The sequence below is a fragment of the Mercenaria mercenaria genome, unplaced genomic scaffold (genome assembly GCF_021730395.1).
Source record: "Mercenaria mercenaria strain notata unplaced genomic scaffold, MADL_Memer_1 contig_5079, whole genome shotgun sequence".
NCBI lineage: Eukaryota > Metazoa > Mollusca > Bivalvia > Venerida > Veneridae > Mercenaria > Mercenaria mercenaria.
In genome coordinates, this window is record NW_026463362.1 from 41618 (window position 1) to 69428 (window position 27811).

Consider the following 27811-nt stretch of genomic DNA (forward strand, 5'->3'; position numbering starts at 1 on the left):
TTATATTTGAAGATTAAGCATGTAGTCTTCAGTTTCTAGCATCTCGCTCTCAATATCTTCCCCGTCTGTTTGTGTTAAAATCTTTTCATTTATCGCTTCTAACGTTTTATACTTTCCCTCTATAGCCTGAATTATTGTTTCATACTCGATTGCATTTTCTGTATTTTCTCCGGCGGTCTCGAGTTTCTGCATATAGCGTGCAATATCAGCTTTCTGTGCATCTCTCGTCTGTCTAAGTTTCTGCAGATTCATTTCGGTTTTTGTCACGGCACCAACAATGTCTGGAGAATTAAAGAATAATGCGTTGTGTTTTTGCTCTCTTTATTAGCGGAAGTGATACAAATCAATGACGTAACGTACGTCGACGCGCCGGTAAGTCGTCTGCTGCAGGAACGCGCCATAACGAACGCCTAGACTTTCCAACACCATTATTGAAGAAAAGCTACCTGCTACAACTATTTAAAGAATAATTCTGAAATTGCCATCTTGGTACATTATTCTTCCCTTTTAGCTAGTGTACCTTAAGGCATACCAATTAAAGCAGAGAAATTTTAACATCGGGGTCTTAATTTGCTAAACTTTTTACACTGGTTATCTGGCACCAGTTAACCACTGTATTTCGATAGGCCAACACGCTGAAACAAAGACGTTACTACGATTACACTATGCAAGTACACGATAAAACGATCTAACAGCTTGTACCCCTGTTCCTTGCTATCGGATCATTTTGTCATGCTATCGCAAGATGTCCTCATGTCATCGCATCGTGTTGTCATGGTTTCAAAGTCAACATTACGACGGTACGATTGTGTTTTATGTTTCAGTTAGGCATGCGTTTGCTAACCAATATAAGAAATATCGACAGGTCCAGTTACAGTAACATGGTTGATTTAGGTAAATTTGAGCAAATTCAAGTTTTTCTGTTATGTGCGCTCGGCCTGCATCAAGGTTGGTAAACGCGCAATCCTATTTCCGCTGGGAATACGCTCAAAATGGGTTGCGATACGTCCGATGTTGGTGTTGCGCGTAAAAAAGACAAAATTGAGGTATGTGAAGTTATTACTTCGCTTAGTTTGAGCGAAGAATGATTTTTCTCGCAAAAAGTAGAATGCAATTCAAGACAAATATTAGATCATATGAGTAAAATATCTGGTTTGTAAATTATGATTCGGCTTAAAAGCGTGAAAAAGTATGAAATCAAATGGCAGTTTCTGACTTCATATGCCTAATCTGAAGACATCTGATGCTTTTTTAAGCAACGAATATCAAAATTATTTGCTTCAAATCTCGCTTACGGGGACATAATTGACAAAATATTATCGGGAATTGGGTTGCATCCCGGGAATGAAGTTGCTCGTATAAAGCATAATGTCAAACTTTTCTGTCACGTATTTAACTGCACAACACGTTTGCGTATGTATACGTGCATCGTTTCAATGGAAATATTTGGCTGATTTTTTTTTTCAGGAAGAACTGAACCGTGATTGGGATTCCATCGGATATTACGATATACATGTATTATATTTAGTACAGTGGACCTTAGAAATGTTAGTGTAATTATAATGGAAACATGCATAAGTACTATATTTTAAACCGCGCTATTATCAATGTCTATATCACTTGAATAATCATATGACAATTAGCAGACGAACAAATGGGCACCGTTTCCTGAAATTGACCAAATTCCGCCGAGTGCCTTTACACAAATCTGAATTCCATTGTTAAAGGAATGCTGCTAGTAAAGTTTCTCTGTATTTCTGGAAATTCATTTGTCGGAGTATTGTTGTTGCAAGATGTCTTTCTGTTAAAATGTTGCTACACAGGTCGAACATGTACGTAACAGCTATAATTAGGGAGAGAGCATATCTATTTATCGCAGGGTTATGAGTTCGATCATCGGATGATGTGTTTGGTCTCCGATATGATAAAAGACATTGAGTCTTAAATCGTTTGTCCTCCAACTCTCGTTCGATTGGAGAAGTTGGCACATACGGAAAACAAGCCACTAATGATAACGAATATCTCGCTAGGCTTACTACCCAACAAAAGTTAACTGAAACACCATCAAAAATGGTAGTAAACCAAAAAAGCCAACATGACGTTTCCCGCTTTAATGACGGTTAAGAATATTCGAAGTAAAATTTCTTGAGACCACCTCAATATGGATGATCTTTATGTGTACCTTCAGCATAGTATTGATCGTAAACACTGACCGCAAAAGTGCTTTCGTGCCAAAAACTAAATAAATGAAAATAACGTAAGCTGGAAACAAGGACATTGTAAAAGCTATTGGGATGTAAAAAGGACTACATGTATTTGATTATATAATGTATACACAAAAATCCATTCCTGGGGCGCAAACCCTTTCCCGATTTTTTTCCAATCTTCCCCTAAAAAGCAACATTTTATTCAAGTGTATGTAATATTCATGACTGTTAATTATTTACTGCAATAAAAATATTTTACATGCTGCCTATTTTTGAGAAATACTTAGTAGTACACGGTCATTGGTAATCCCGCTCGAAAGTAGTTGAGAAATATAGCCACATATACCAAATCATTCCTTGCTCTAAGACAAAAACAATATGTATGTATCTCTTTTGGGGACCGCGAATGGATCCGGAAATGACGTCATCAACACGGCGACCAATTATGAAAATAATGAAGCTATAAATTATCTTTAAAAAATAGTAAATATATATTAAACTTTCTCAGGAAAAATATATTTGATTTATTTTAACTGTTAAATTTGTACGCCATCCACTTGATTTACAGTGTAATTTTACACGTCGCTTCTACTACTTAATACTAATTATTTCCGACTTTTCTTATGGTGTTGAACTTGAAATAAGAATATTTCCAAATGTTACAAGAAAATTAATATATATCAAGGGAATATATGTTACCAATATCTGCTTTTAATAAGTACCTAGAAGGAACGTAATTTGACGAAAATACAGTACAAATCAATATCGGCAGAAGTAGTTGTCAATATGTCTATATAAGATTATGAGCATATCAATTATTATGCGCATTGTTTGCAGTTTCATTTTGATTAAATTTACGCATGATCAAGAACATTTTGCCAGAGAAGTTTTAATAGATTTTTTTTTAAATTACTGCAAGTGTTAAAGTCATGATAGTTTTCTTAGTTACCAAGAATTACTGATTAATTATATTCATTCAAACTTGACATCAACCCTGAAGTATTCTACCTTATTCGTTTTCTGCCCCGCGATAAAATAGGTATCCACAATTATAATTATGTATTACCACTGCATTTAAAACGTTCTGAGTTAAATATGAGCTTTCCGTTATTACAATCAGCTAATTGCAAAAGGAGGGGAATCAGGGGCGGGGAATAATCATTTCATTTTCTTTCTTTCATCATTCTTTCTCTACAGCTGAAAATATTTCTCAACAATTCCGATTGTGATATGCTCAGATTCATGTTGATGCAATTCATCTTTAAACCGCTACACTGCAGTGATACATGTATTGGTTAGAACATGATAACTTAAAGAACAAGTAAAAACGGTAGTAAACCAAAAAAGCCTGTAGACAGAAAGCTCAAAACGTAAAATATAGGAACGTAGTTCGACAACGCATTGGAACGGTCAGTTGCAAAACACGCTTGTGTGCTTAAAAGAGTAGAGGAGTTTGGCAACAATGCGCAAACTCTATCGATTATCGGCCATTTGAACAAAAACGTATATCGCGTGTCTCATAGCCTATCTCTTTAATACTTTTATTCTTTTCCTAAAGAAGCAAATTCCGGATGTTTACTAAATTAAATGCAATGTATGGGATTTCATCATCAGTATTTGCGTAAAACATCACGCGTGGTTACTATAAATATTTGTCGAGTAATTTACAACCAAATAAGAGGGTCAGAACCGCATATGATAAAACATCAGTTTTTTCCAAATACATTTGGAAACATTTCCATTGAATTTGATAAATAACTACTGTTTTTGATACACTAAGTAAATGAGCACACATAAGTCCGAATTACGATAGTGACATTTAGTAGAATATTCTCGCAGTTGATAATAGCAATATATCTGCAAAAGGACATATTGATAACGTTCATTGGAATCTTGAAAGTCGCTCTTGGATTTATTAATTATGACGATTATATAAAGGTAACGGAAAAGGTATTCATTAAACATCGCATATAATCAACAGACAACATGACCTTCAGCTATTCTGACAAACTACGTATCTAGTAACAGATACTTACCTGGGCTGATATATGTCAACTATTCGAGCAACAACTGATTTTCCGTATTTGGAAACATCATCCAGGATGCGTGCACTATTGTTGATATAGCAATAATACCTGACTGTGTATAACGTTTTCAAAATCATACGACAAACTAGGCAGAAGTAGTTCTCATGGATTACTAGTACTTTTTACCCCTCGAAAAACTGCATTCTCTAATCGGACATCAATGTCGTTCAGTAAGGAGATGGTTTTACAAAATGCCTCAGAGGTACACATTGACAGTTTGTTTTTGCAATGTTATAAGCCGAAAATGCTAAACTGAAAATAAATGAACTCAATGCGTTTAATTATAGCAGTTCCTTTCTCATTCATAAAATTATGAAACAACGGAACAGCACACTCTGTAATTGTTTGATTTAATTTATTTTTTTTTTTTTGGTGGGTGTGATGTTTTTCCAGAGTTTGCATATACTTTGTCGCAGTATCTTTTCACAAGGAGTAAAGTATTAGCTCGACATAAAGTTATGCCATTAAATAAACTAGAAGTGGCAAATATTGTTACGACTCAGAGGTGTTGCGGAGATGGGTAGGCTAGGCGTACTGAAAAACTCTGGGTAAACTTCACTCAAGTAGTCGGAAAGGCAAATAGGGTATAGCCAGGTTGACTCAGTGTACCGTAAAACTAAATAAACCAGAGAAACTATAAGACTCAGGATAACAGTTAATGAAATTTATTAATGTTGATATATCATACTCCAGAAAACACAAGTGAAGTCAACACATTAAACAAACACATCTAACTGATATCAAATGTAATCACAAATTCTTCTTGATAATAAACGTATTCAACTATTGATGGTTAAATTCTGTCAGTATAAGCACAAACTTATCAAATAAGATTAAGACTGTTCCGGCTTTTCATAGTTTACAGGTAGCGATGCGAATTTCAATGAACTTTAAAAGTGTTTTACAAAACAATAAATACTGCGCACTATTAAAGGCACAAAAATGCAAGATTCAATACATATCTCCTTTTGGATTAACCTATTTATGACTGATCTGGCGTTCCATAAGTGATAAATATTGACACGGATATAAAGACAATGTTCAGCAACAGAAATTCCTTCTATCAGAATATAGTCACTGATATTCTCAGTACTTTAGACAAATCCATTAATTGTCTTTACTTTAAATAAGAAATGAATATGTAATTACATCTGTGTAAATAAAACTTGTAGAAATGTTACTAAATGTCGTATCAAAAGGGGCTTTTATAGACCTATGGCTTGTAAATAATATAAATTCTGATTGCAGAGCAACTTTCTTACATCTATGTTTAGCATAGTGTTCATTTTAATTAAAATCTATTTAAACAAGCCAAACGTGGTTTTAGGTCTGAAAGCTCGAGCTGAAGTGATTGCAGATGGCCAAGATCGGGCCCTTTTATAGTTTTCTGGAGAAAGTGACCCCAAAAAAGTTAGCAAAACAGTCAAAATGGGTTACTTTGGGTAAATTGACCAAATGGTTAGTGACCGACGGGTCACAGTGACCTAAAACGTTAAACTCTATGCTGAATACTGCTGCATCATAAAAATGGCGATTTTATGAAGTGTACTGATAAAAAGAACATCAAAATATGCACCATTGGGTTAACTCTAGCATGTAAAAGTGGTTTAAACATCTTAAAAGATTGTTGTAGATTACAACGATATCAATTTTACTTAGCAACGGATATAAACAAACCCAGAATGCAATGCAAATAAAAGTACATCCTGTTTGGAAAATGTGACAACTTCGAGAGAATAATGGTGAAATGTGAAAATCACAGACTAAATAAAAGGAAGATACTTATCTTAAACAGACAATTCAGACGTTTGGAACAAATTTGTAGCAGCTGCAGTAATTAACACTCTGTGAAATGGATGAAAAGTCCGAAAATAACATCGACAGATGTCAGCGGAAAAATAAAAAAGTTTTGGATTAGATTTAAAAGAGCATGGGGATGTATGATAAGTGTTTGATCGTTTTTGTTAACTAGATCAACACTCATTTGTACAATTCTGTGCTTCGTTACACGCAACATAAAAGAAAGTACAGATCACTGACTAGAAGACAATAAATGGTAAGCCCTCCCCCCATAATCCAGGTTTGTTACAATATATAAGAGGTTAAATTATCTATGAAACGAGCTTTATATGATTTTATATGCAATTAAAGACTCCAACATAATCTTCCTGATCATATATGCCAACTTTGAAAATACAAACTTCAGGGATGTGATAAGTGACCAAATCGTGTTAATTGGAAGGACTCAATGTGTAGGTTTTAGTATTATAAATGTCCTTATGTAAAACGTAAATATACCGTAGGTTCTAAACGACGATGACATCATAGACCACCTAGTATGCTGGACTAAAACATACATAGAGAAATCTTCTGATGATTCCTTTTGTAGATGTCATTAATTAGGTTTACGGGGCTGTTTGTATTAATTGACTTTATTGGTAAATTTTGATAGGAAAATCTGCACTATAAAATTGTTTACGTTTTTAAGTTGTAAATGTGTTTGAAACAGCATTCTTAGAATTGTTGTTGCTTTTTTTTTACTATTGATTTTTTGTTCTGACCATAGTGTCAGGGAATTAAGCTGATCTAAACCACTCATACAGATAACAAGGGTATATAGATACAAAAAACTATGCTTTTTGACTATGGAAGTGATAGAATATCAGATCATTACTATTTATAATCGAACATACCGCGCCATTAAACAGAAATATGTTAACTTAATATCGTTAATTAGTCATTTTCAAATATTTAAAGATATTTTTTTTACTTTAAGCATAATAATGAATTCCATCTTTTTTTCATAAAAGTGTTGTATCTGCTAGAATAAACATTACTTTCACTAAATATATATTTTTACAATCATAACACAGTTTTCAAAGACGCTGTCACCTGTAATTATTCAGCAGCCTTAGTTTATTATTTTCTCTTTAGCCGCCATATTTATGACGTCATAACTTTTTCCAGTCGCGTGTCTGGAAAGAGATACATGGGATATTACGATAACTCACTTCAATCTACAATGTGGTATAGGTCTCTAAATTTCTCAATATTTTTCTCACGGCGGTCCATATTCCCGCAATTTGACATTCACTATACGGGAATCACAGAGAGCAATCAGTTTTGATATTCAACCGCAACAAAAATGATCAAAAAGAATTAACCAACAGCTTTCTCTGCATATTTTTGAAGGTTAATCACACGTAGCGTAAGGTGATATTTTATCCGTATATGCTCAATAACTTTTTATTTTTAAAATCGTTTTTGTTTTTCAACAAATGTCACAGTTTTTTCTGAGAAATTTATTTCGTGGACTGAGCAGTTCCGACAGGTAACTTTTTTCAAAATTAGGACGGAGATATAACCGTGTGATCTACATTTACTGTATGACATCATTTTTTTAAGCCTTGACAACACTACATTTCAACTAGATATTTTTCACTTTCCTATTTATTATCATTCTTTCCATGTACAAATTTAAAACAACTCACGGTATTCCGCCTTGTCCTTTTCCTCTGTTGCCGCACGATAAAGCTTCATATGTTCGTCTTGTTTGCTGCTTTTAAACTTGTAAAAACACATACATGTCTGGAAGTAAAAAGAGCAGAAAATACATGTTTACGTATATTTAATATTAATTATTAAGCACAGTATTCCAACTGGTATTTATTCCAAAATAACGAGAAAACAAAGCTGGATTACTTTAAATAAACATGTTTTATACACGCATATACAATGAATATTGCTTTGGCATTTTGTATTTCACTTGATTAGTAAAAGCACACTTTTATTACACGACGACGATTTATTGCGAGCGCACGATATCTTGTCTCAAGCGAACAATATTTTACCTCGAGCGCCGGAAATTATTTCAAGCACAAGACATCTTATCTCATTTGCTTTATATCTTATCTCGTGCGAACGACATAATTATTGTCTTGAGAGCTCGACATCTTGTCTCAAAAACTTGATATTTTATCATGATTTCGAGAGCAAGACATCTTATCTCGAGCACTTATCTCGTGTGAACGACATCTATTGTTGTGCAAACGACAATTTATCTCGTACGCAAGACATCTTAATCGAGCACTCGGCAATTATCTTGTCAGGGATTTGAACTGTTCCTTTGGGTCATCACTGAACTTTTGCTGCCTTTTTAATCAGTTGATGTTTTTTTTTTTTTTTTTTTTTTTTTTTTTTTTTTTTATTGATAACCTCTGCAGTGGTTATAAGACTTTAGTATAAACGAAATGAAAGCAATGAAAGTGGCAGTCGTATGTTTTACTGATGATCTGAGTACACACAATGGGCTTTAATTTATAAGATGTCGTGCGCACAAGATAAGATGTCGAGCGCTCGAGATAAGATGTCGATTGCTCGAGATAAACTGTCGTGCAATCAAGATAAGATGTCGTTTGACAATTTACACGTCGAGCGCTTGAGATAAGATCTCGTGCGCACGATGTCAGATGTCATGCGCTCGATATCAAATGTCATGCCCACGAGAAAATTTAAAACGTAATCTTGATATAATGCATTTCTTAAACGTACGACCGTATCTATATATGCTTTATGTACAAAAAGTAAAGATAACAAGTAAATGAAGTATTGCCATACAATACAAAGTCCCCTACTGAACGTATAACATAATGAATTGATATATGTCAATGATGTATAAACAATATTGTACTTTATATACAATATGTTATAACAAAATACATGGATTAAAATTTGCATACATAATATAGAGAAAAGTGGAAACTTCCATGTAATTCCATGAAGAGCGGCGTTTGGTCCCCAGATAAAGTAAATGGTAAACCTATAGTTGATTTCATATGGATTTATTTTGGCGAATTATGAAAAAGTTATCATATAACTTATTTATAGTAACAACAAAGGGAAATTAAAAACAAAAAGAAAAGAAAAAATTTATTAGGAAAAAATATATAAGAAGTCCACATAAAAATCTTTACAAGGTAGAGATAGGTCAAAATACATATAAAAATTCAATGTAACATGCATGTTATTCCACTTAAAACTGGTCTCGATTGTTCCCTACGGCCAGTAATAAAAAAGTGAGTGAGTGAGTTGGGTTTTACGGCGAATAGACACAAAATGGTCATATATCGCCGAGAAGAAGTCATATTGCAAACGTCAACTGTAAAGCATAAACATTGATGTAAAAATGTAAAGCATACTCCAAAAAATCCATGTAAAAATGTAAAGAACACAATGAGTAATGTAAAACATATCTAAAACATCCATGTAAAAATGTAAAGCATATCTTAAAACAGTTATGTAAAAATGTATATACGTGTGTGTTAAAATATTAGCTGCAAACATAATAATATTGCAAGATGTAAACAAAAATATGAAATGTTAGATTTTTTTATATATTCCTATCTGCATTAAAAACGATAAAATATTTCCGACTGAAACGTTTTCAAATAACTCTTTCAAACATTTAAACGTCATATGTACCGCGCTGTGTAGCAAAGTCCACACAGTATGTTTAATAGTTAGCGGTGTTTGGCGTGGGACACATTCGGGTTGATCTTCTTTATTCAAAAGATAAGAATGAGTCAAACGGGTATGACCTATTCGGCAGCGAGAAAGAACAACTTCTTCCCTGCGAACAGATCTGTTCCCTTGGTGCCATTCCCCTAGAGAAGGTTTAATATCATCACGTTTATTGAATGAACCACTGTTCCATGACGATTGCCATTTAGATAAAATGTATTTCTTTATATTGGGCCTAAAATCGGTATGTGGTAATTTCAAATTAGATTGTGATAATAAAAGGGATTTCTTTGCTGCAATAAAAAAGTAACAATATAATCTATTTATAGTAACAACAAACGAAGGTAATTCTTATAACAAGGGTGCCTCGTGGCATTGAACATTTGTTCCAAGTTACATCAAATTCGCTCCTTGCATGGAGAAAAAATGCTCTGGACAAAGTCATTCTTAGATTTTAACTTTGACCTCTAAGTATGACCTTGACCTTAACCCTAGAGACCTGGCTCTTGCGCGCGACATTCCGTCTGTGAATAGTGGTGAACATTTGTGCCAAGTTTCATCAAAATTCCTCCATGCATGAAGAAGAAATGCTCCCGACAATGTCATTTTTGTATGTGACCTTGACCTTAGACTTAGGACCTGGGTTTTGCGCATGACATGTTATCTCCTCCAGGGAAATATTTGTGCCATCTGATATTTAAATCCTGCCTTGCATGGCAAAGTTATAGACCGGACAGGAAAAAAGGGCTTTGGGTGTTGCGCATGACACGTAATCTTATCATGGGGAACATTTGTACCAAGTAATATTAAAATCCCTTCATGGATGGAAGAGTTTTGGACCGGACAGGAATAAAGCCCTGCTGACATTGGACCTCCAATTGTGACCTTTACCTATGAGCTAGGGATTCGGGTCTTATGCATGACACGTCGTCTCCTCATAGGAAACATTTGTGCCAAGTGATATTAAAATCCCTACATGGATGACAGAGTTATGGACCGGATAAGGAATTGCGGATGGACGGAAGGACGGACGGTATGACAGAATGACGGAAAGCGCATTTCTATAGTCCCCAAAACTGGTTTTTAACCAGTAGGGGACTAATAATGCGCTTTACGTCGCTGACTACCACTTATATTACCCGGATAAACCTTTTTCGGACATTCAGAGATTAGATCGTAAGAATATAAATAATATGACCTGTAAGGGGGTCAGTCAAAATACATTACTATACGACTTGTCATTACTTTTGAATAAGTAACAGAAAAGGCATTAAAGTTGTATCAATTTAAAGATAATGTGTCTTCTACAAATTTATGAAATCTGAAATTGTTATCAGGCATTATACTAGCCTTTATATAAGTTTTAGGATTTCGGATAATTTCATGAATTAAGGGACGGGCCAAGGTCAACGCCAATGACATCATCTTTGTTTACGTTATTTTTAAGATCGATTTACTATTTGTACAAAATATAAAAGTATATCATAATAAGGATGGGAAAAACAGAATTACATTTAAGGAAACAAATTATTAATATTCATCGTCTAAAACGTGTAAGCATCTGTTTACGTGAAATATTCATTCAATTGATAGATGCAGATAGTTTTGGTATTATTTTTTCCTCAAAACTATGTAATAATTTTTAGCTTACCAGAACAAGAAGTACCCACGATGAGCTGTTGTGACAGGTCATCGTTCGGCGTCCGGCGTGTTCCGTCGTGCGTAACGCATCTTTCGTCAACATTTGCCTTGTTAACATTCCATTGGGCCACATTTGTGACCCAATCCTTATGTAACATGGTCAGAACATGTGTCTTGATGATCTCTAGGTCAAGTTTAAACTGCATGAACTGGGACATATTGGTTTTTAGCACTGGGTCAGTTTAGCTAGGTGAAAGGAAAAGCTTATTAACGCCCTAGAGACCACAGTAACTTTATGAGTTTGAAACTCATTAGAAGTTTTCGGAATGTATGTCTCGATGAACTCCAGGCTAAGTTAAATGTGTGTTATTTGCGGTCAAAAACAAGGCTTCCGGTAAAATCAAAAGAAAAAAGCTTGTCAACTTTCTAGAAGCCACAGTTGTAGCCCAATCTTTATGACACTTAGTGAGAATCTTTGCCTTGATGATCGCTAGGTCGCTTTCGAAACTGGGTCATTTTGGATCAAAACTGGGTCAGAAGGCCAGATCAAAGAAAGTCGTGTTAACACTCTACCTAGATACCATATTTTAATTTCAAAATTCAAAAGACTTGGTCCGATTTTCACCTTAAGGTCTTAAAGATCAGGTGATAATCTGGATCACTCAGACAAATCAAAGAAAAATCTTGTTAACACTCTAGAAGAAAGTTGTGACTCAGTCTTAATGAAACAGGTTCAGAATGCTTGTCTAATGGTTTCTTAGTCAATATTGAAAGTGGGTCATGCGGGGTGAAAAACTAGGTCACTCGGTCAAATCAATGGAAAATCTTGTTAACCCTCTAGAGGTCACAGCTGTGACTCAATCTTTATGAAACTTTGTCAGAATGTTTGTCTGACATGATCTATAGGTATACTTTGAAAGTGGATTCGGCTGGCCAAAAACCAAGTCATTAGGCTAGCTTTTGGCACCTTTTTATCACATTTGAAGCTCTAGGTTGATTGAGTGCATAGGAAACTTGACAGTCTGAACGTTTGCAATTACTATAGATGATTATAATGATGATGATGATAATGAACTCTGGTGAGCGATTTTGGGTCATCATGGTCCTCTTGTTTATTATTTAAAATGCTTTATCAAGCTTCCAGAAGTATATGTCTGAAACATACTCAGTTTAAAAAAAAAAGTCTGTAAAAAGTATTGCCTTTGCAATACTGCCTCAGTTTAGGTATGCTTTTTGCGTTTTCTTGCAGAGTTAAATAGTTTATTATATACCTATGAAAACTGACAGTCTTTTATTTTCGCTAACCCGAAGCACTGTCATAATGTGTCAGTACTGAACGTTTGCCATCCCTGTATATGATTATGATGATGATGATGATGATGATCTCTGGTGAGCGATATTGGGCCATCATGGTCCTCTTGTTTGTAACTTTATATGCTTTATCAAGTTATCAGACGTATATGACTGAAACATGATAAGTCTAAAACATGCGATATTGGGCCATCATGGTCCTCTTGTTTATAACTTTATATGCTTTATCAAGTTATCAGACGTATATGACTGAAACATGATAAGTCTAAAACAAGTCTGTAAAAAAGTATTGTCTTTGCAATTCAGCAACCAGTGCATGAATATATATATTCATGCACTGGTTGCTGAATCCTCATGTAAGATGTTATATAATTTTGTACCTCATCTCCGTCATATTCACTCATCAGGGAATAGAATTCGTTTTCAAGTGCTTTCATGTCTTTTTCATATTCTTCATATCCATGTTTCAATATATATATGCTGCGATTTCGTTTCATCATGTCTCCATACATCATTGACAACTTCTCTGCACCCACTTTCTGGCACGCCTCGCCAATCACGACGTTTAGCTCATCAACATAGGCCTTCATTTCTTCCTGGAAACACACAGTAAACACCATTTACAAGTTTTGCAGCTATACTTTATGAAGTACTCAAATACGTACATCGGACGATAAAACAAAATATTTTGAAATTAAAATATAACTAGAGCTGCTTTTGAGAAAAGCACACGTCTTCCACAATTGCCTAATCATCTAAATATATAGTAAGTCACTCTGTGCGGATGGAGACATAATTATGAATAAACCTGCTATTTATTTACAGTCCAACAAGAACTTTTACAATTCGTTTGTGGTCTTTGATAAAATATTTATAGAGTCTAATGCAACTTTGTTTAATACTTTTCAAGGATTTTCTTTCAGATCTATTTCATGTTACTCTTGTTATAGAAAATGCTTCTGTTATTGTAGATAATTCCGTCCGGAAGATGCAGGGTGCCCGTATTTTCTTTAACATATAAAATGTTCACAAAGAAAACCTAGGAGAATCATCGTCATTCTTAAGAAGTACAAACCAAGAAAAGAAATGCGAAACCAAACGAGAATAAAATCACATTTTTGGTGGGATTAGTGAGTGGAAGATTGAACAAAATCAAACCCCAGGTACAGCACTTCACATGATGAACGACATTTCTTTATAGGTTTATAACTCTCAACTTACAAGAGGCGACACAATCTTGTTGACATAAGGTATTAGATGCATAAAAGTGCGCCTCCTTTTAGAAGAGTATTTAATTTCTACCATAAACCTACTTAGACCACAATTTTTAGAGGGGCGTAGGTTCAAGCCCCACTGGGACCAATTTTTCCCCTTATTTTCCTTTTCTCTAGTAAAATTTTAATTCTTTCAAGACTTATTGATTTATTGTACAAAAAAGGAAAATTTTCATTCGATAAGAGATTTCTTGCTGTTCAAAGGAAATTTACCTCTGAAACAGAATAAGTAGAGTTAGACCTTTAAAAGTACATGCGGTAGAAGTTCTTTTTTTGCCTTCACTCTTTAGACTACATATTGTGGTAGTAATATAGGCAGGTTTTACGTCTGCCCAAAGGTTATTTTTGAATGAAGTGAGCAAAATTCAAAACAAACCCGCAGGATTCGATTTTAATTTTTCAATGTTGGAGTTAGAATTCTATCTCATTAAATCAGTTGACTTTAGGTACCCTAGAGAAAAAATAATATATTGACAGTTTTATTTTGTGTTTTATAATTGTTTACCAATACTTTGCTGTTTCTTTTATCAAAATTAATGGAATAATGAATTTTCTGCAACCATTTTGTATAGTGGCCATCACTTAGAAATTTGCTCTATTTGAGCATGACGAAATACTATAAATTAAATAAAATTTATAAAAAACGGCACGATAAAAGTTGTTTAAAAATTGCAACTTTAAAGTTGAGAATTAGGCCTTGAAAAACGAAACTCAAACAACACTAAATCATAGAAAGAAAGAGTTGTTTGACATGAAAATTGAACAGCATGTAAAACATGTATATTACTTTACGAAACAAGTGTCAGTATACTGATATAAACATGAATTCCGGAAAAGGACTGCCTAAAGGGGCTCCACTTCCGGATAGTTAAACGCCTTTAAAAACCCACCATTTTCAAAGAACAATTACACATGTTCGGTTTGAAGCATTTGCAATAGCGCGCGAGTGGTGAAATTTCACATAACAAGGTGGAACACAGTTTTCAGCAATTGTTTATCTTTATTCCTTTACAAATGGTATTCATTTTCAAAGGGAGACAACTTTTTCCGATTATTTTAGTACAAATGGCATTTATTTTTAAAGGGAGACAGCTTTTTCCGATTATTTTAGGTAATCGTCGAGTTGTTTACACATGCTTATTTTCTTGTGTTTTTTAGACTTTCCGATAAATTGGTTCATTGGTAACTGGATATGCGCTATCAAAGAAATTAATGTTGCGCCAAAGCAACGAGAATTAAACTATTTCATTATTCTCACATGTTGACTACATTTTACTTATATCTTTCAGTAATAATCCGTCTCAATCTGATCACACCAACGGTGGTCATTTGTTTAAATCTAATTTCCTATTCCGATATGGAATACATCGGAAATAAGCTTAAGTTGCTATCTGTTTTAGCAGAAACCTTTCCAGATAACAAAAGAAATACATCTTATCTCGTGCGCACGACATCTTATCTCTCTCTTTATATAACAAGGCCCTTTGTATGTATTAAGGTCACTCCCGTCTTTTTTTTATTTCACTTCTGGTTGAAAACCAGTTTCGATGACTATAGGAATGCGCTTTTTCGTCCGTCCGTCAGCAAAAATGTCATGTCCGGTCCGTAACTTTGTCATTCATTAAGAGATTTAAATATTACTTGACACAAATGTTTCCAAGGATGAGACGACGTGTCATGCGCAAAACCCGGACCCCTAGCTAAAATGTCAAGGTCACAATTGGAAGTCAAAGGTCAAAAGGGCGTTTTTCCTGTCCGGTCCATAACTCTCCCATCCATAATTTAATCTTAATATCACTTTGCACAAATGTACCTCGTAATAATACGATCTGTTATGCACAACTTTCGGAACCCTAGCTCAAGGTCAAGGTCACACTTAGCAGTAAACTGTAAACATGGTATGAACAGGGTCTGTTTCATGTTCAGTATATAACTCTTTTCTGTATTAAGGGATTTTAATACCACTTGGCACATGATGACGTGTCATGCGCATATCATGGACCCCTTTGTTAAAGGTCAAGCTCAAAATTTGGGGTCAAGGGTCATCAGGAATTGTTCCTGTCTTGTCCATTACTTTACCATCCAGAAAGAGATTTTCATAATATTTGGTACAAGTATTTCCCATGATGAGACAACGTGTCATAAACGCAACCAGGACCCCTAGATTAAAGGTCAAGATCAAAATTGTACGTCAAAGGTCAATAGTGTTATTTTCCTGTCCGGTCCAAAACTGTTTCATCCATTAAGGGATTACAGTATTACTAAGCATAAATGTTGCGATTGATGAGACGACTTGTTATGCGCAAAACCCAGAACCCTAGCTTAAAGGTCAAGGTCACATTAAGATTAAAGGTCATAAGGATTTCTTCCTGTCCGGTTTATAACTTTGTCATGCAAAACAGGACTTAAATAAGAGTTGGCACAAATATTCCCCTGGATAAGACAAGATTTCGTGCACGAAACCCGGGCCCTACTAGGTCTAAGGTTAAGGTCATACTTATAGATCAAAGGTCAAATTCAAGAATGACTTTATCTGGAACATTTTTTCTTTATGCATGGAAGAATTCTGATTTAATTTGGCACAAATGTTCACAACAATTAAACGGATTTTCATGCAAAGTATCAGGATCCTAGGTCAAAGGTAAAGGTCATACGTAGAGGTCAAAGGTCAAATTCAAGAATGACTCCGTCCGGAGCATTTCTTCTTCATGCATGGAGGGATTTCGATATAACTTGGCACAAATAATCACCCCCTTGAGGCACCTTTGTTTTAAGAATTTCGTCCTGTGTTAGCTCACCTAAGCACTGCACAGGTAACTTATTGTGATCGCTTGATGTCCGGCGCCTGTCGTCTGTCAACATTTAGCATGTGTATGCGATAGAGGCTGTATTTTTCAACTTCTCTTCATAAAATTTTGTAAGAATGATAACCTGAATCATAGGCCTAGTTTGAAAATGGGTCATCTGGGGTCAAAAACTAGGTTCTTTAGGTCAAATCAAAGAAATAAAACTTGTGTATGCGGTAAAGGCTGTATTTTTCAACTGATCTACATGAAACTTTGTCAGAATAATAACATTGATGACATCTAGGCCAGGTTTGAAACTGGGTTATCGGGGATAAAAGCTAGGTCAATAGGTCAAATAAAAGAAAACTCTTGTGTATGCGATAGAGGCTTATTTTACAACTGATTTTCGTGAGTTGTAGTGAGAATGATTGCCTTGATGAAATCTAGGTCAAGTTTAGATATGGGTTATTTTGGGTCAAAAACTAGGTCATTAGGTCAAATCAAGGAAAATATTGTGCATGCAATAGGGGCAGCACTTGACATCGGATCTGCATTTCAATTGATCAGGATGTTTGTCTGGATGAAATCATCTTGGTCGAGTTTAAATATGGATCAAAAACTAGGTCACCTGGTCAAATTAAATAAACATCTCGTAAACGCAATGCGGCTGCAATTTACTCTAGATATTCATGGAATTTTGTCAGAATGATTGCCTTGATGAAATCTAGGTCAAGTCTGAATATGGGTCATCTGTGGTTAAAAACTAGGTCACTGGGTCAAATCAAAGAAAACCTTGTGAATGCAATAAGGACTGCATTTTACACCGGGTCTTCATAAAGTTAAGTCATAAGTGTTGCCTTTATAATACCCAACCCATGTACGAAAATGGGTCATCTGGAGTCAAAAACTCGATCACTTGGTCATATCAAAAAAGATTGTGTATGCAACAAGAACTGCATTTTACACCGGATCTTCAGGAAATTTAATTTAAATGTTTTAAGAAATCTAGGTCAAGATGGAGTATGGGTCATCTGGAGTTAAACACTAGGTCACCCGGTTAAATAAAAACGTCTTTAGTACGCAATAGGGTATGCATTTTACACCAAATATTCATAAAACTAGTCGGAATGACTGCTTTGATGAAATTTAGGTAAGAACTGAATATGGGTAATCTAGGATCTTAGCCTAGGTCACTAGGTCAAATCAAAGAATGTAAACAACATTTTTTTGTCCAATTTAATGAAAACTGTTTAGAATATTTGATTAATTGAAATGGTCAAACATGTTTAAACTGTTATGGTGTGTTTCTCAGGTGAGCGAACAAGGATAATCATGTCTCTCTTGGTGTTATAACTAGAGTTATCACTAAAGGTGATGAATGTACCCCCCGCATGCACTGACACAGTACATTGCAATTTGACGCACACAAGATTGCATAATTATGTGGACTGTATGTATATAGACTGTATGTATACAGTATAGTAACAAAAAACGAAGTCCCATAACTATGCAGAATATTTATCTAAAAGAATGTAACATGCACCATGCACAACTAGGGTTGGTACTGATCACTTGTGTGAAGTTTCATTAAATTGTGTGCAAGGGTTTGGTAGATAAGGCACGCACAAGATTGCATATGCAGACTGTATGTATATAGTATGTAAACAAGAAACAAAGTCCCATAACTCTGCAATTTTTGTCGCTGAAAGAACCTAACATGCCCCATGCACAACTACTTTTGTTACTGATCACTTGTGTGAAGTTTCATTAAACTGTGTCAAGGGGATGAGGAGAGATGGTGCGCACAAGATTGTGTCTATGTATATAGTATAGCAACAAAAAAATAAAGTCCCATAACTCTGCAAATTTTTTTTCTGAAAGAACCTCACATGCCCCATGCAAAACTACTGTTGTTACTGATCACTTGTGTGAAGTTTCATTAAATTGTGTCAAGGGGATAAGGAGAGATGGTGCGCACAAGATTGTGTCTATGTATATAGTATAGTAGCAAAAAAACAAAGTCCCATAACTCTGCAATTTTTTTTTCTAAAAGACCCTAACATGCCCCATGCACAACTACTGTTGGTACTGATCACTTGTGTGAAGTTTCATTAAATTGTGTCAAGGGGATGAGGAGAGATGGTGCGCACAAAATTGTGTCTATGTATATAGTATAGTAACAAAAAAAAAACAAAGTCCCATAACTCTGCAAAAATTTTTTCTAAAAGAACCTTATATGTCCCATGCACAACTACTGTTGGTACTGATCACTTGTGTGAAGTTTAATTAAATTCTGTCAAGGGGATAAGGAGAGATGGTGCGCACAAGATTGCGTCTACGGACAGACGGACAGACAGACAGACAGACAACCTCATACCAGTATACCCCCCCCCCCCCCTTACAACTTTGTTGTCGGGGGGTTCAAAAAAATGTAATTTATTTTATTACTAGTAGTAGAGAAAAATCGAAACTAATTTTCTGTGTTACAACATGCATGTCTCATCTAATTTTAAGGTGTAATTCTACCCTGTAAAGAGTTTCTTGTGGACTTACATTATAAAGATATTTCAGGATTACTTTCCCACTGCTGTTACTATAATCAACTTAACATGTATGATACCTTTTTTATAATCGGCCAAAAATCCAGATAAAACAACTATAGGTTTTTACGCAAATTTTTATACAAGTGTCACAAACTGACTTGCTGGCCTGAATGTATATATATCGTATCTGTAGTGTAAATGCGGGTGTTGCATCATCTTTTCGCATATTTTTGAGTTATTGGGGTAAATGTTAGATTTTACGCATGAAATATCTCTTATGTTTTTCTGTATTTCATAACTGAAATAATTTTATTAAATTCGGTTCAGTAATAAGAAAGCTGATATTTTTTAAACTTCAGTAATTTATGTTTTTATCCCCAAAATCACTATAACGGGCTTAAATTGTCCAATTCAAATCCAAGCCAAAGTAATCAGATTCCATGGTTATGTCGTGTTTTTCGTGAAAATCGCAATAGCAAGAGTTCATGCCTATGCTGAAAGTCCCGTGAAATCCAAAATATTGCGGGACATAACCCTACAAATAGGCTGGACTAGATATGCCTAACGCACAACATTTTTGAGAGACAGACGAATTTATGTCACTTTGATTTTTAGCAGAAATTTTGCTCGATCGAAGTAAGAAATTTATTTGTAGATTTTTGTATAATTTTTGAATTATGATTTTTATTTAGTAAATTTTTGTTCATTCAACAGAATTTTGCCAAACGTTTAATTTTCGGCAAGAGGTTAGCTAGTTTCGGTATGTCAGGCTAACTTGTTAAGTTTTTCAGACTTTTAAAATTATTTCTTTCGAAAGAGGAATCTAAAACGTTTCGTTGTATAAGTTGTTAGAATATTATTGAAATTTGTGGAACATGATAATTTTTAAGTTATTGTCCGTAAGTATTGACCTGGCACTCATCAATGTTCGCCAGTATTTTCGTGCGTTTTCGTTATTTTACGCAATATTTGTATCGTGAAAATATCGATATTACTAAAGTAACATATCCAGTGAGACACGGTGGCGTAGTGTGGTAAGATGTCTGACTTCCACGCACGTTATCACGGGTTCGAATTTTCTTAGATCAGTTTTTAATGTAATGTTATTGATACCTGGTTTATTTTGACATTATTTTATGTATCATATTTCATGAATTTTAATTGCTTTCTCTAGTAGTATTTATTTTCTGGAACGCTGGTGACAGGTAATTAGTCTCTCTATCTAAGATACTTTCAAAACATTTTCATTACATGTATACATTTTTACAACGGGTAAATATGAAAACTTTTATAAATTAATAAATAAACCATAATTATCATGATACATTTGATAAAATAAATGGTAAGTCTGCATATAAAGTTTTGGAGGAAAAATATGGTGAGACATAGGACTCGAACCCACAACCCTGACCTTGGTAGCTAAACGCTTTGTCCGCACAGCTATGTACACATGCGACAGTACATCAGTTAAGAAATATATAAGTAATAGTTATATAATATCACTTTTTATGTTCGGATACCGAGAATTAATTGACGGAAATATACGGAATATTCATGAGTGACAGGTCAATACTTACGGACAATATCTTAGTCATATATCGTATATGTCAATCTTTTCATTGTAATTTATGGAACGCCGGTACTGCATTGCATTGTAATGTATAAATGTAAGTGTTGACATGTCTAGTGCCGCATTTTGTTATTTTTTTGTTGCAAATAAAAGCTGCAGTTTATTATTATATCATCTATAATTTTTCGTCATAATCTTTCTTTATTTCATGCTTTAAATTTAGACCAGTTAGAGATTAATTTGAGAAATAACGGAAGTAATAAGTGCCGTATTGTAATCACGTGACGTATGTTTTTGTTTTTGTTTTTTTGGGGGCTTAACGCCGTTTTTCAACATTATTTTAGTTATGTAACGGCGGGCAGTTAACCTAACCAGTGTTCCTGGATTCTGTACCAGTACAAACCTGTTCTCCGCAAGTAACTGCCAACTTCCCCACATGAATCAGAGGTGGAGGACTAATGATTTCAGACACAATGTCGTTTATCAAATAGTCACGGAGAACATATGACCCGCCCGAGGATCGAACTCGCGTAGACCAACGCTCTTACCTACTGAGCTAAGCGGGCGATCACGTGACGTATGAGCTTAGAAGCAGATGTATGTTGTATAAATAGCACGTTTGTTTTATGGGAGCCTACGGAGGTATGGTGTATCCAAAGGAGCACTTTTATTGCCTTATTTGTTGTTTTTTCTTTCTTTTTTGCTATGGTGTTAACCATATTTTATAATTTTTAGCTTCGTCCACCAGACGACTTTTTACCTGGTAATGATGTCCGCGACCCGGACGACGAGGTTCGCTTTAGTGTACTCGCCTGGATGTGATTTCCCAGCTTAGAGATCCTTTGTCCCATGGCTGTGCCTTAACCGCCAAGACGTTGATTTTTGTTCTCAACTGAAAAAGCTCAGGGATACAAACACTTAACAACACCGGGCATGGGGAGCCAAAAAGTAGTCAACGTTTTCACGGTTAGACGGGACGTTATTTTAAGATAATTATGTTCTTAGTGCTACTTTAAGTTTGAAGTAAAAGGAACACCTGTGATACGTCAAGATATAAATGAAGTGTTATTTATATGATTGAACATCTCCTTGAAAACTCAGATTTTAGTTTAGTTTTTTTTTTCGTTCTTTTCTTCTAATAGATTTTTCTTCTCTATTCATTGTAAATAATCATTTTCTGTAAATAAAGTTGTAAATATTGTTATAAGTGTTGTTCTGGTAGTTGCTGTCCCCGGTTCTTCCATCCTGTCTCACCAAATGTTTTGTTTTAACATAATGTATATATAATACAATACTGTTTACACATCATTGACAGATATCTGTTCATTATTTTATACTGCAGTAGAGAAAATTAGGTGCCTTCCAGTATTTGACTTTGTATTGCATGGCAACTCTTAATTCACTTGTTATTTTTATTTGCTTTTGTTTCGTTTATACTTTTAACCATTTCACGAGTTTGCTTGGTAGTAGTTTAAATACACAAATAAATAAAAAGTGCAGCAAAAATTCAGTGATGGCATAAATTCATGTCCTTGAAAAAAATAAAGATGTAATATGCATGCTTCGTTCATATATCGAAGAATGTCACAGTTACCCCTTTGTTCATGCATGCGATGCGCACGAGATAAGATGTCCTACACACAAGAAAATATGTCGTGCGCTTGAGATAAAATATCGATGAAAAGACAAAATATGTCAAGCGCACGAGATAAGATGCCGTGCACTAGACATAATATTTCGTGCACACGACATAAAATGTCGAACGCAAGAGATAATATTTTGCCGTGATCACAAGATAGGATGTTGTGCGCTCTAGAAATTTAATTTTTAAAAACTAGACGCATGTTCTAAACATAACACCGTAAAAATAAAAATACAAATCGATAATTATTATATTCAAAGAACAAAAATGAGCTAAAATTCTGTTGTAGAAGAACCTTAACTTTTAACCTTGCTGTTTCTAAAAAGAAAAAAAAACAGAAAAAAGAACTATATGAAAATATACATCCAACTACTACGTCAATGAGAGTTCACATCGCACATTATTTTATTGGACATAATGAAATCACCTGAATGCTTTCGGGTTAAAAAAAAGTGCCTGGTAGTCAATTGACTACACCAATAGCCACCGAAAGTAAAGCTGGCAACAAGAAATTGATGCGATATAGCAGAGTGTGTATTACGAATATTAGACAATTCTATCAGTTTTATCACGACGAAAGTTCTGTAAAAATAAGGGTGGTGGTGAAAAAGGCGGATGTATTATGTTTTAATGTTTGTAGCAATGATCGAAGCATTATGCACAGATTGTTTTCAACTTGGTCCATATAGAAATGGACTTAATCACTGTCGTTAGTTATAATAGTAGCGTAACAATTTATAATCATTCTCTTTTACCTCTATTTAATCTGAATGTTAAATTTCATGTCATCAAAATTAGTTGAGTGAGAGAAGTTATGTTTTTATGTATTTTGCTTTACTTTGTGGTAAAATGATGACGCAAACGAAACATAAACACAAGTATCTAATATCATGCACCTCAGTTTCTCTGCTTGCTTGAGCAATCTTGGTAAAGGGTCGTACAGAATATGTTTGAAATCATTTTGAAATTGGGCAAGCAATTTTAACAAGAAACATGTATCGAATAAATATTTTACAAATTTGATTAAGAGTGCTGGTGATGATATCAAACGTGAAATCACATCTGCACAGATATCTCGGTACATTTCTTGAAGAAACCTTGAACAATAAAGATCATGTAAATCGCAAATGTCGTGCAAGCATGTTGAATTACATACGAATTACAAACATACATAAATATCTAACAAAATCAGTTACCAAACGTTTATTTTTTTGCCTAGTTATTTCCCATCTGAACTACTGCAATGTCGTACTATAAAGTAGCTAACGATGAGGTGAGATGCGTAAGATGCAACGTATTCAAAACGTGTGAACAAAACTTGTCCTTAACAGAAGGAAATTGAACAGTTCTAAACAATCATTGTATGACCTACACTGGTTGCCGGTAAAAGCAATACTTGAGTTCAAGATACTTTCTTTCATGTATAGCTGTCACACTGGCAGAGTACCAATGTATTTAACAGAATTGCTTACACATTAAACTCATAGAAGACAAGGTTGCAGATATGTTACAAATACGAGTACAAGAACTACACAATAAATTTAAATGGATACCGTTGCTTTTTCCTGGTAATGCTTTATCTCATACACGAACGACCTATCGAGGATCCTTGCTTGAGCTTCGCTGTGGCAAACCATGAACATTTCCATTAACTTTTTCTTGCTTTTTAGACTTCTTCCTTTGTCCATTTCCTTTTTGAACTCTTGGATAGCCTTTTTTAAAACATGTTCGTTGCGTTGAGTTGAAGCATATGTATAAGCTGCCTTGTATTGTATTGGTGTTTCCTTCCGAACTGCATCAACATACATTGTCAGGAGTGCAACTAAGTCTGTAAAAGGCATAGCAGTAACATCAATTTCCACAGCTATATTACTATTGTCAAATTATTAAAATTGATGAAATAAGTAAAGGAGAAAAACCAAAAACTGTCTATTATGTGAAGGAATGGACAAATCGAGGTTCAATGTCTCTATTTTCCTCTTTCATGCAAAGACAATTCATACATTTATGTTTCTGTGCTAAATAAAAATACCAAGTCAAATGGAGTTTAAACTAGATTGCATATAAATATTTGTAGCAATTGGAAGTTTTTTTTAAACACTTATGATATTCAGTGCTGATTCTTAAGAAAGTTTCGAACATATCTCGTTCTGTCATATTTATGAATGGTTTGAAGTACCTTTATTAAACGTATAATCTAACTTGGCCTTATGATGTATGTATTAATTGTTGTCCATGCTTTGTTCGTGCCGAGTTTGCAGATTTATATGACTCACGTAATTTAATAAATGATGGGTCCGGGTAAAGTCATTCTAAAATATGTATATATGTATATGTATTTTATAACATTATTAGAAAACAATAGTTATGAGATATTCTATTATTTTATTAGAAGAAAGTTACCAGTATCACATGAGAACTTTACTCGTTTTGACTCATATCTCGTTTTAATGAAAAAATATTTCGTTATTTACAATAAATAACATTGTAATAGCAAAACAATTTTTCTGGTAATACCGAAACGTGCTGAAAACTTTAGGGAACTTCAAGTTGTTATTATTTTTGTTTTTTTATTAAGAAAGGTGAAATTGCGCATTACATGGTAGGAATGCAACGAATGTAATTTATGACACAAATTTAACTAATTTTACACAAACACTGCATGAGAAAGATAAGGCTTCAGCATTTGAGGAAAAGGAAAGTTATGTGTTTTAGCTCGACAATTCAAAGAGTAGGTGGAGCTATTAGACTGCTGTTTGTTTAATTCTTCCCATTGTTTTCTCGATTAGGGCACAGGCATTATTTATCTGGGGACCATACGCCGCTTTTCATGGAATTGCACTCTATGTAGCGCTGAAGGTTCCATGTGCACGGTCGTATGAATACATCTGAGGATATCTCAAACCTACATTCTGGTACTTTCTTTCTTATGTTGAGTTCTGCTCCACCCGGGGCTAAAGGGCACGGTCAGTAGCTTGCACTTGCACTACCGTCCATGAACAGGCTCAATGAAACCGGGCCTGCAAAATGTTCGTTTATGTCGTGTTAGGCGACCTGTAGTTTTCCACTTATTTATTTCATCTGCGTCGGCTTACCGATTTGGTTAGGTTTTTTTTGTATATAAGCTGCTATCCCAGTAGCCACTTGTGGGAATAGGTTGAAACTTTACACTTTGATGAACTGACATACACAGGGTCTATATCCCTATTTTGTATAATTCTTTATTAAGGTTATATAGTTAAGCTAGTATATCAGTATCTACTAATGGAAATGAATTGAAACGACACATACTTTTTATAGGGATGATCTGACATGCAGTCCTCAGGTCCCATAACTTTACTTGGAAGTTTTACAAAATTATGCCAATTTCTCAACTACGCAGTTGTTTTTTAAGATTTTGTATGTAATCTGGTATCCACGAATAGGAATGGATTGAACCTTTTACAGTTGTTCATTATCATGAGCTGATATGCATTGTAGAGGTTCCATAACTACAAAATTATGTCCCCTTTTCGACTTCAACATTTATTTAATTGACTGTTGAACAGTCGAGCTTTGCTGTCCTCTATACGTCTTGTTTTTACATTACGTTGCCCATTTTTGATTGAAAATGCCATACCAGGTGTATATCTGCGATGCTTTTTTGTTGCGATTTAGGAGTATACAAAGAGGACTTTTCTACTTTCTAACAGTTGCAGATTTAAACTAACATTCTTTTGTTTTTCATATGACTGATAATTTGTAGGGCTATTTGTGTTAAAGTCATACATTCCTCTTCATTTTTTTTTATTGCAGTTACAAGTTCTATGAAGCGTTGCAGATTATATTTCGAAACTTTCGAATTCCATTGGTTGATGTACTTGCTACTCTCAACGTACAAGGTTGTTACTATACCTGTCTATTATCAACCTGTATCAGTCCATTCTTAAAGTATCAATTATATTAAGAATGGACAGTTACAGGTTAATAATTGACAGGTATAGCAAAATATTCTTGTGTATGGAACGGTATCGGCACAATGACCTATATTATGGACAAAACTAACAAAGGATTACATCACAACCGTGTTTTAAGCTAAATGTGAAGAACGCTTTAGCTAATTTTATATGAAAATTTAAGAACTGTTCAGTTTGTGTAGTACAATAGAGATAGATTGCAATACCGGGAAAATTATGTCTGTATACTGATATGAATGAATTTATTATGAGAGTTATCTGCTCACCTGTTCCGTGTAAAGCTTTCTTGCTAACATTGCATATAAATTTTGGCTTCTTCTCATATATGAATTCTCTCATAGCTTTAACTTCTTTAACGAATTGTGCACGGAGAGATCCTTCACCTAGTGATTCTATATTGTGTAGGTCTTCTTTTGTAGGAAATGACAATGTAAAGCATTTTCTCTTTGGAAAGTAACGTTTGATTGATTCTTTTATTTCGTTGAATCTTGCCTGGGGTTTGGTTTGCTTGGTAGATCTCTTAAGACAGTCCTCTAAATATTCATCCGGAGTGAGAACCTTTCCTTCTTTCACTGGCTTCAGTTGAAAATCACGAATACACATAATCAAACGTGGTGATACAATAGAGATATTTCTGGCATTACTTTCGTTGTCATCCCCCTGGCTTACAACTTTGATATTTTCCGAAAGTTCGGTGATAAAACTGTAATTATTTAAGGAAAACCCTAAAATAATATACGGCATTCACAGGAACGTTTGAGAAAATATATCTAGTGACTTACCTTTGGTAAGTAAAACTTGCAAACAAAATTAAATAAAATAGATAGACGCAAAAGTGAGGCACGGATATATGTATGTGTAATATCGACCTTTAGCACTGTTTTGTCAAAATTAACCCATTACTGCCTAACGTTCTGTCAACAGGACATTAAATAGAGATTAAATCACTACATGCAAATATATATTCCTTTAACTGTTGTTTACAATTTGAAACAGTTCATTCGTTTGTTTCCTGCAAACTGGTCATTAAAATTCGCCATTCTTCCCGCAAGAAAACGTGCGGTTTATACCTAAAGCCTTCTGCCGAACAAGTAACATTTTAGCAGATAATATTGACCTAAACTTTTTTTTTCTTAATCTGAAAATAAACAGACTCAGTTTTTTCATTCTACTGGTAGTGGGTATTTGAAATTGTACATTTAGGTGTAAGTTTTGTGAACCTATTGCTCAATCTTCAGAAATGTTTGTATCGTTTAGATGACTTACATGTATGT

The 27811-nt window shown here is 34.5% G+C and overlaps 1 protein-coding gene across 1 annotated transcript; it reads right to left on the reverse strand.

Annotated features, from left to right (window-relative positions):
- Positions 1 to 27140, reverse strand: LOC128554495 (guanylate-binding protein 6-like). Its single transcript, XM_053535769.1, has 5 exons — positions 26804 to 27140; positions 24135 to 24409; positions 13147 to 13362; positions 7786 to 7882; positions 1 to 281 (listed from the first exon to the last, which is right to left on the reverse strand). The coding sequence occupies exons 1-5, from the start codon at positions 27138 to 27140 to the stop codon at positions 1 to 3; spliced, it is 1206 nt and encodes a 401-aa protein (XP_053391744.1).
- Positions 27141 to 27811: the final 671 nt, after the last annotated feature.

Bases quoted from the DNA above. Each gene is read 5' to 3' on its own strand.
- LOC128554495 (XM_053535769.1), bottom strand. From the start codon at position 27,140: ATGTGTATTCGTGATTTTCAACTGAAGCCAGTGAAAGAAGGAAAGGTT. The intron at 24,410-26,803 runs GTGAGCAGATAA...TGCCTTTTACAG, and splicing joins GAAAGCTTTACACGGAACAG to ACTTAGTTGCACTCCTGACA. The intron at 13,363-24,134 runs GTATCCATTTAA...GTGTGTTTCCAG, and splicing joins ATTACCAGGAAAAAGCAACG to GAAGAAATGAAGGCCTATGT.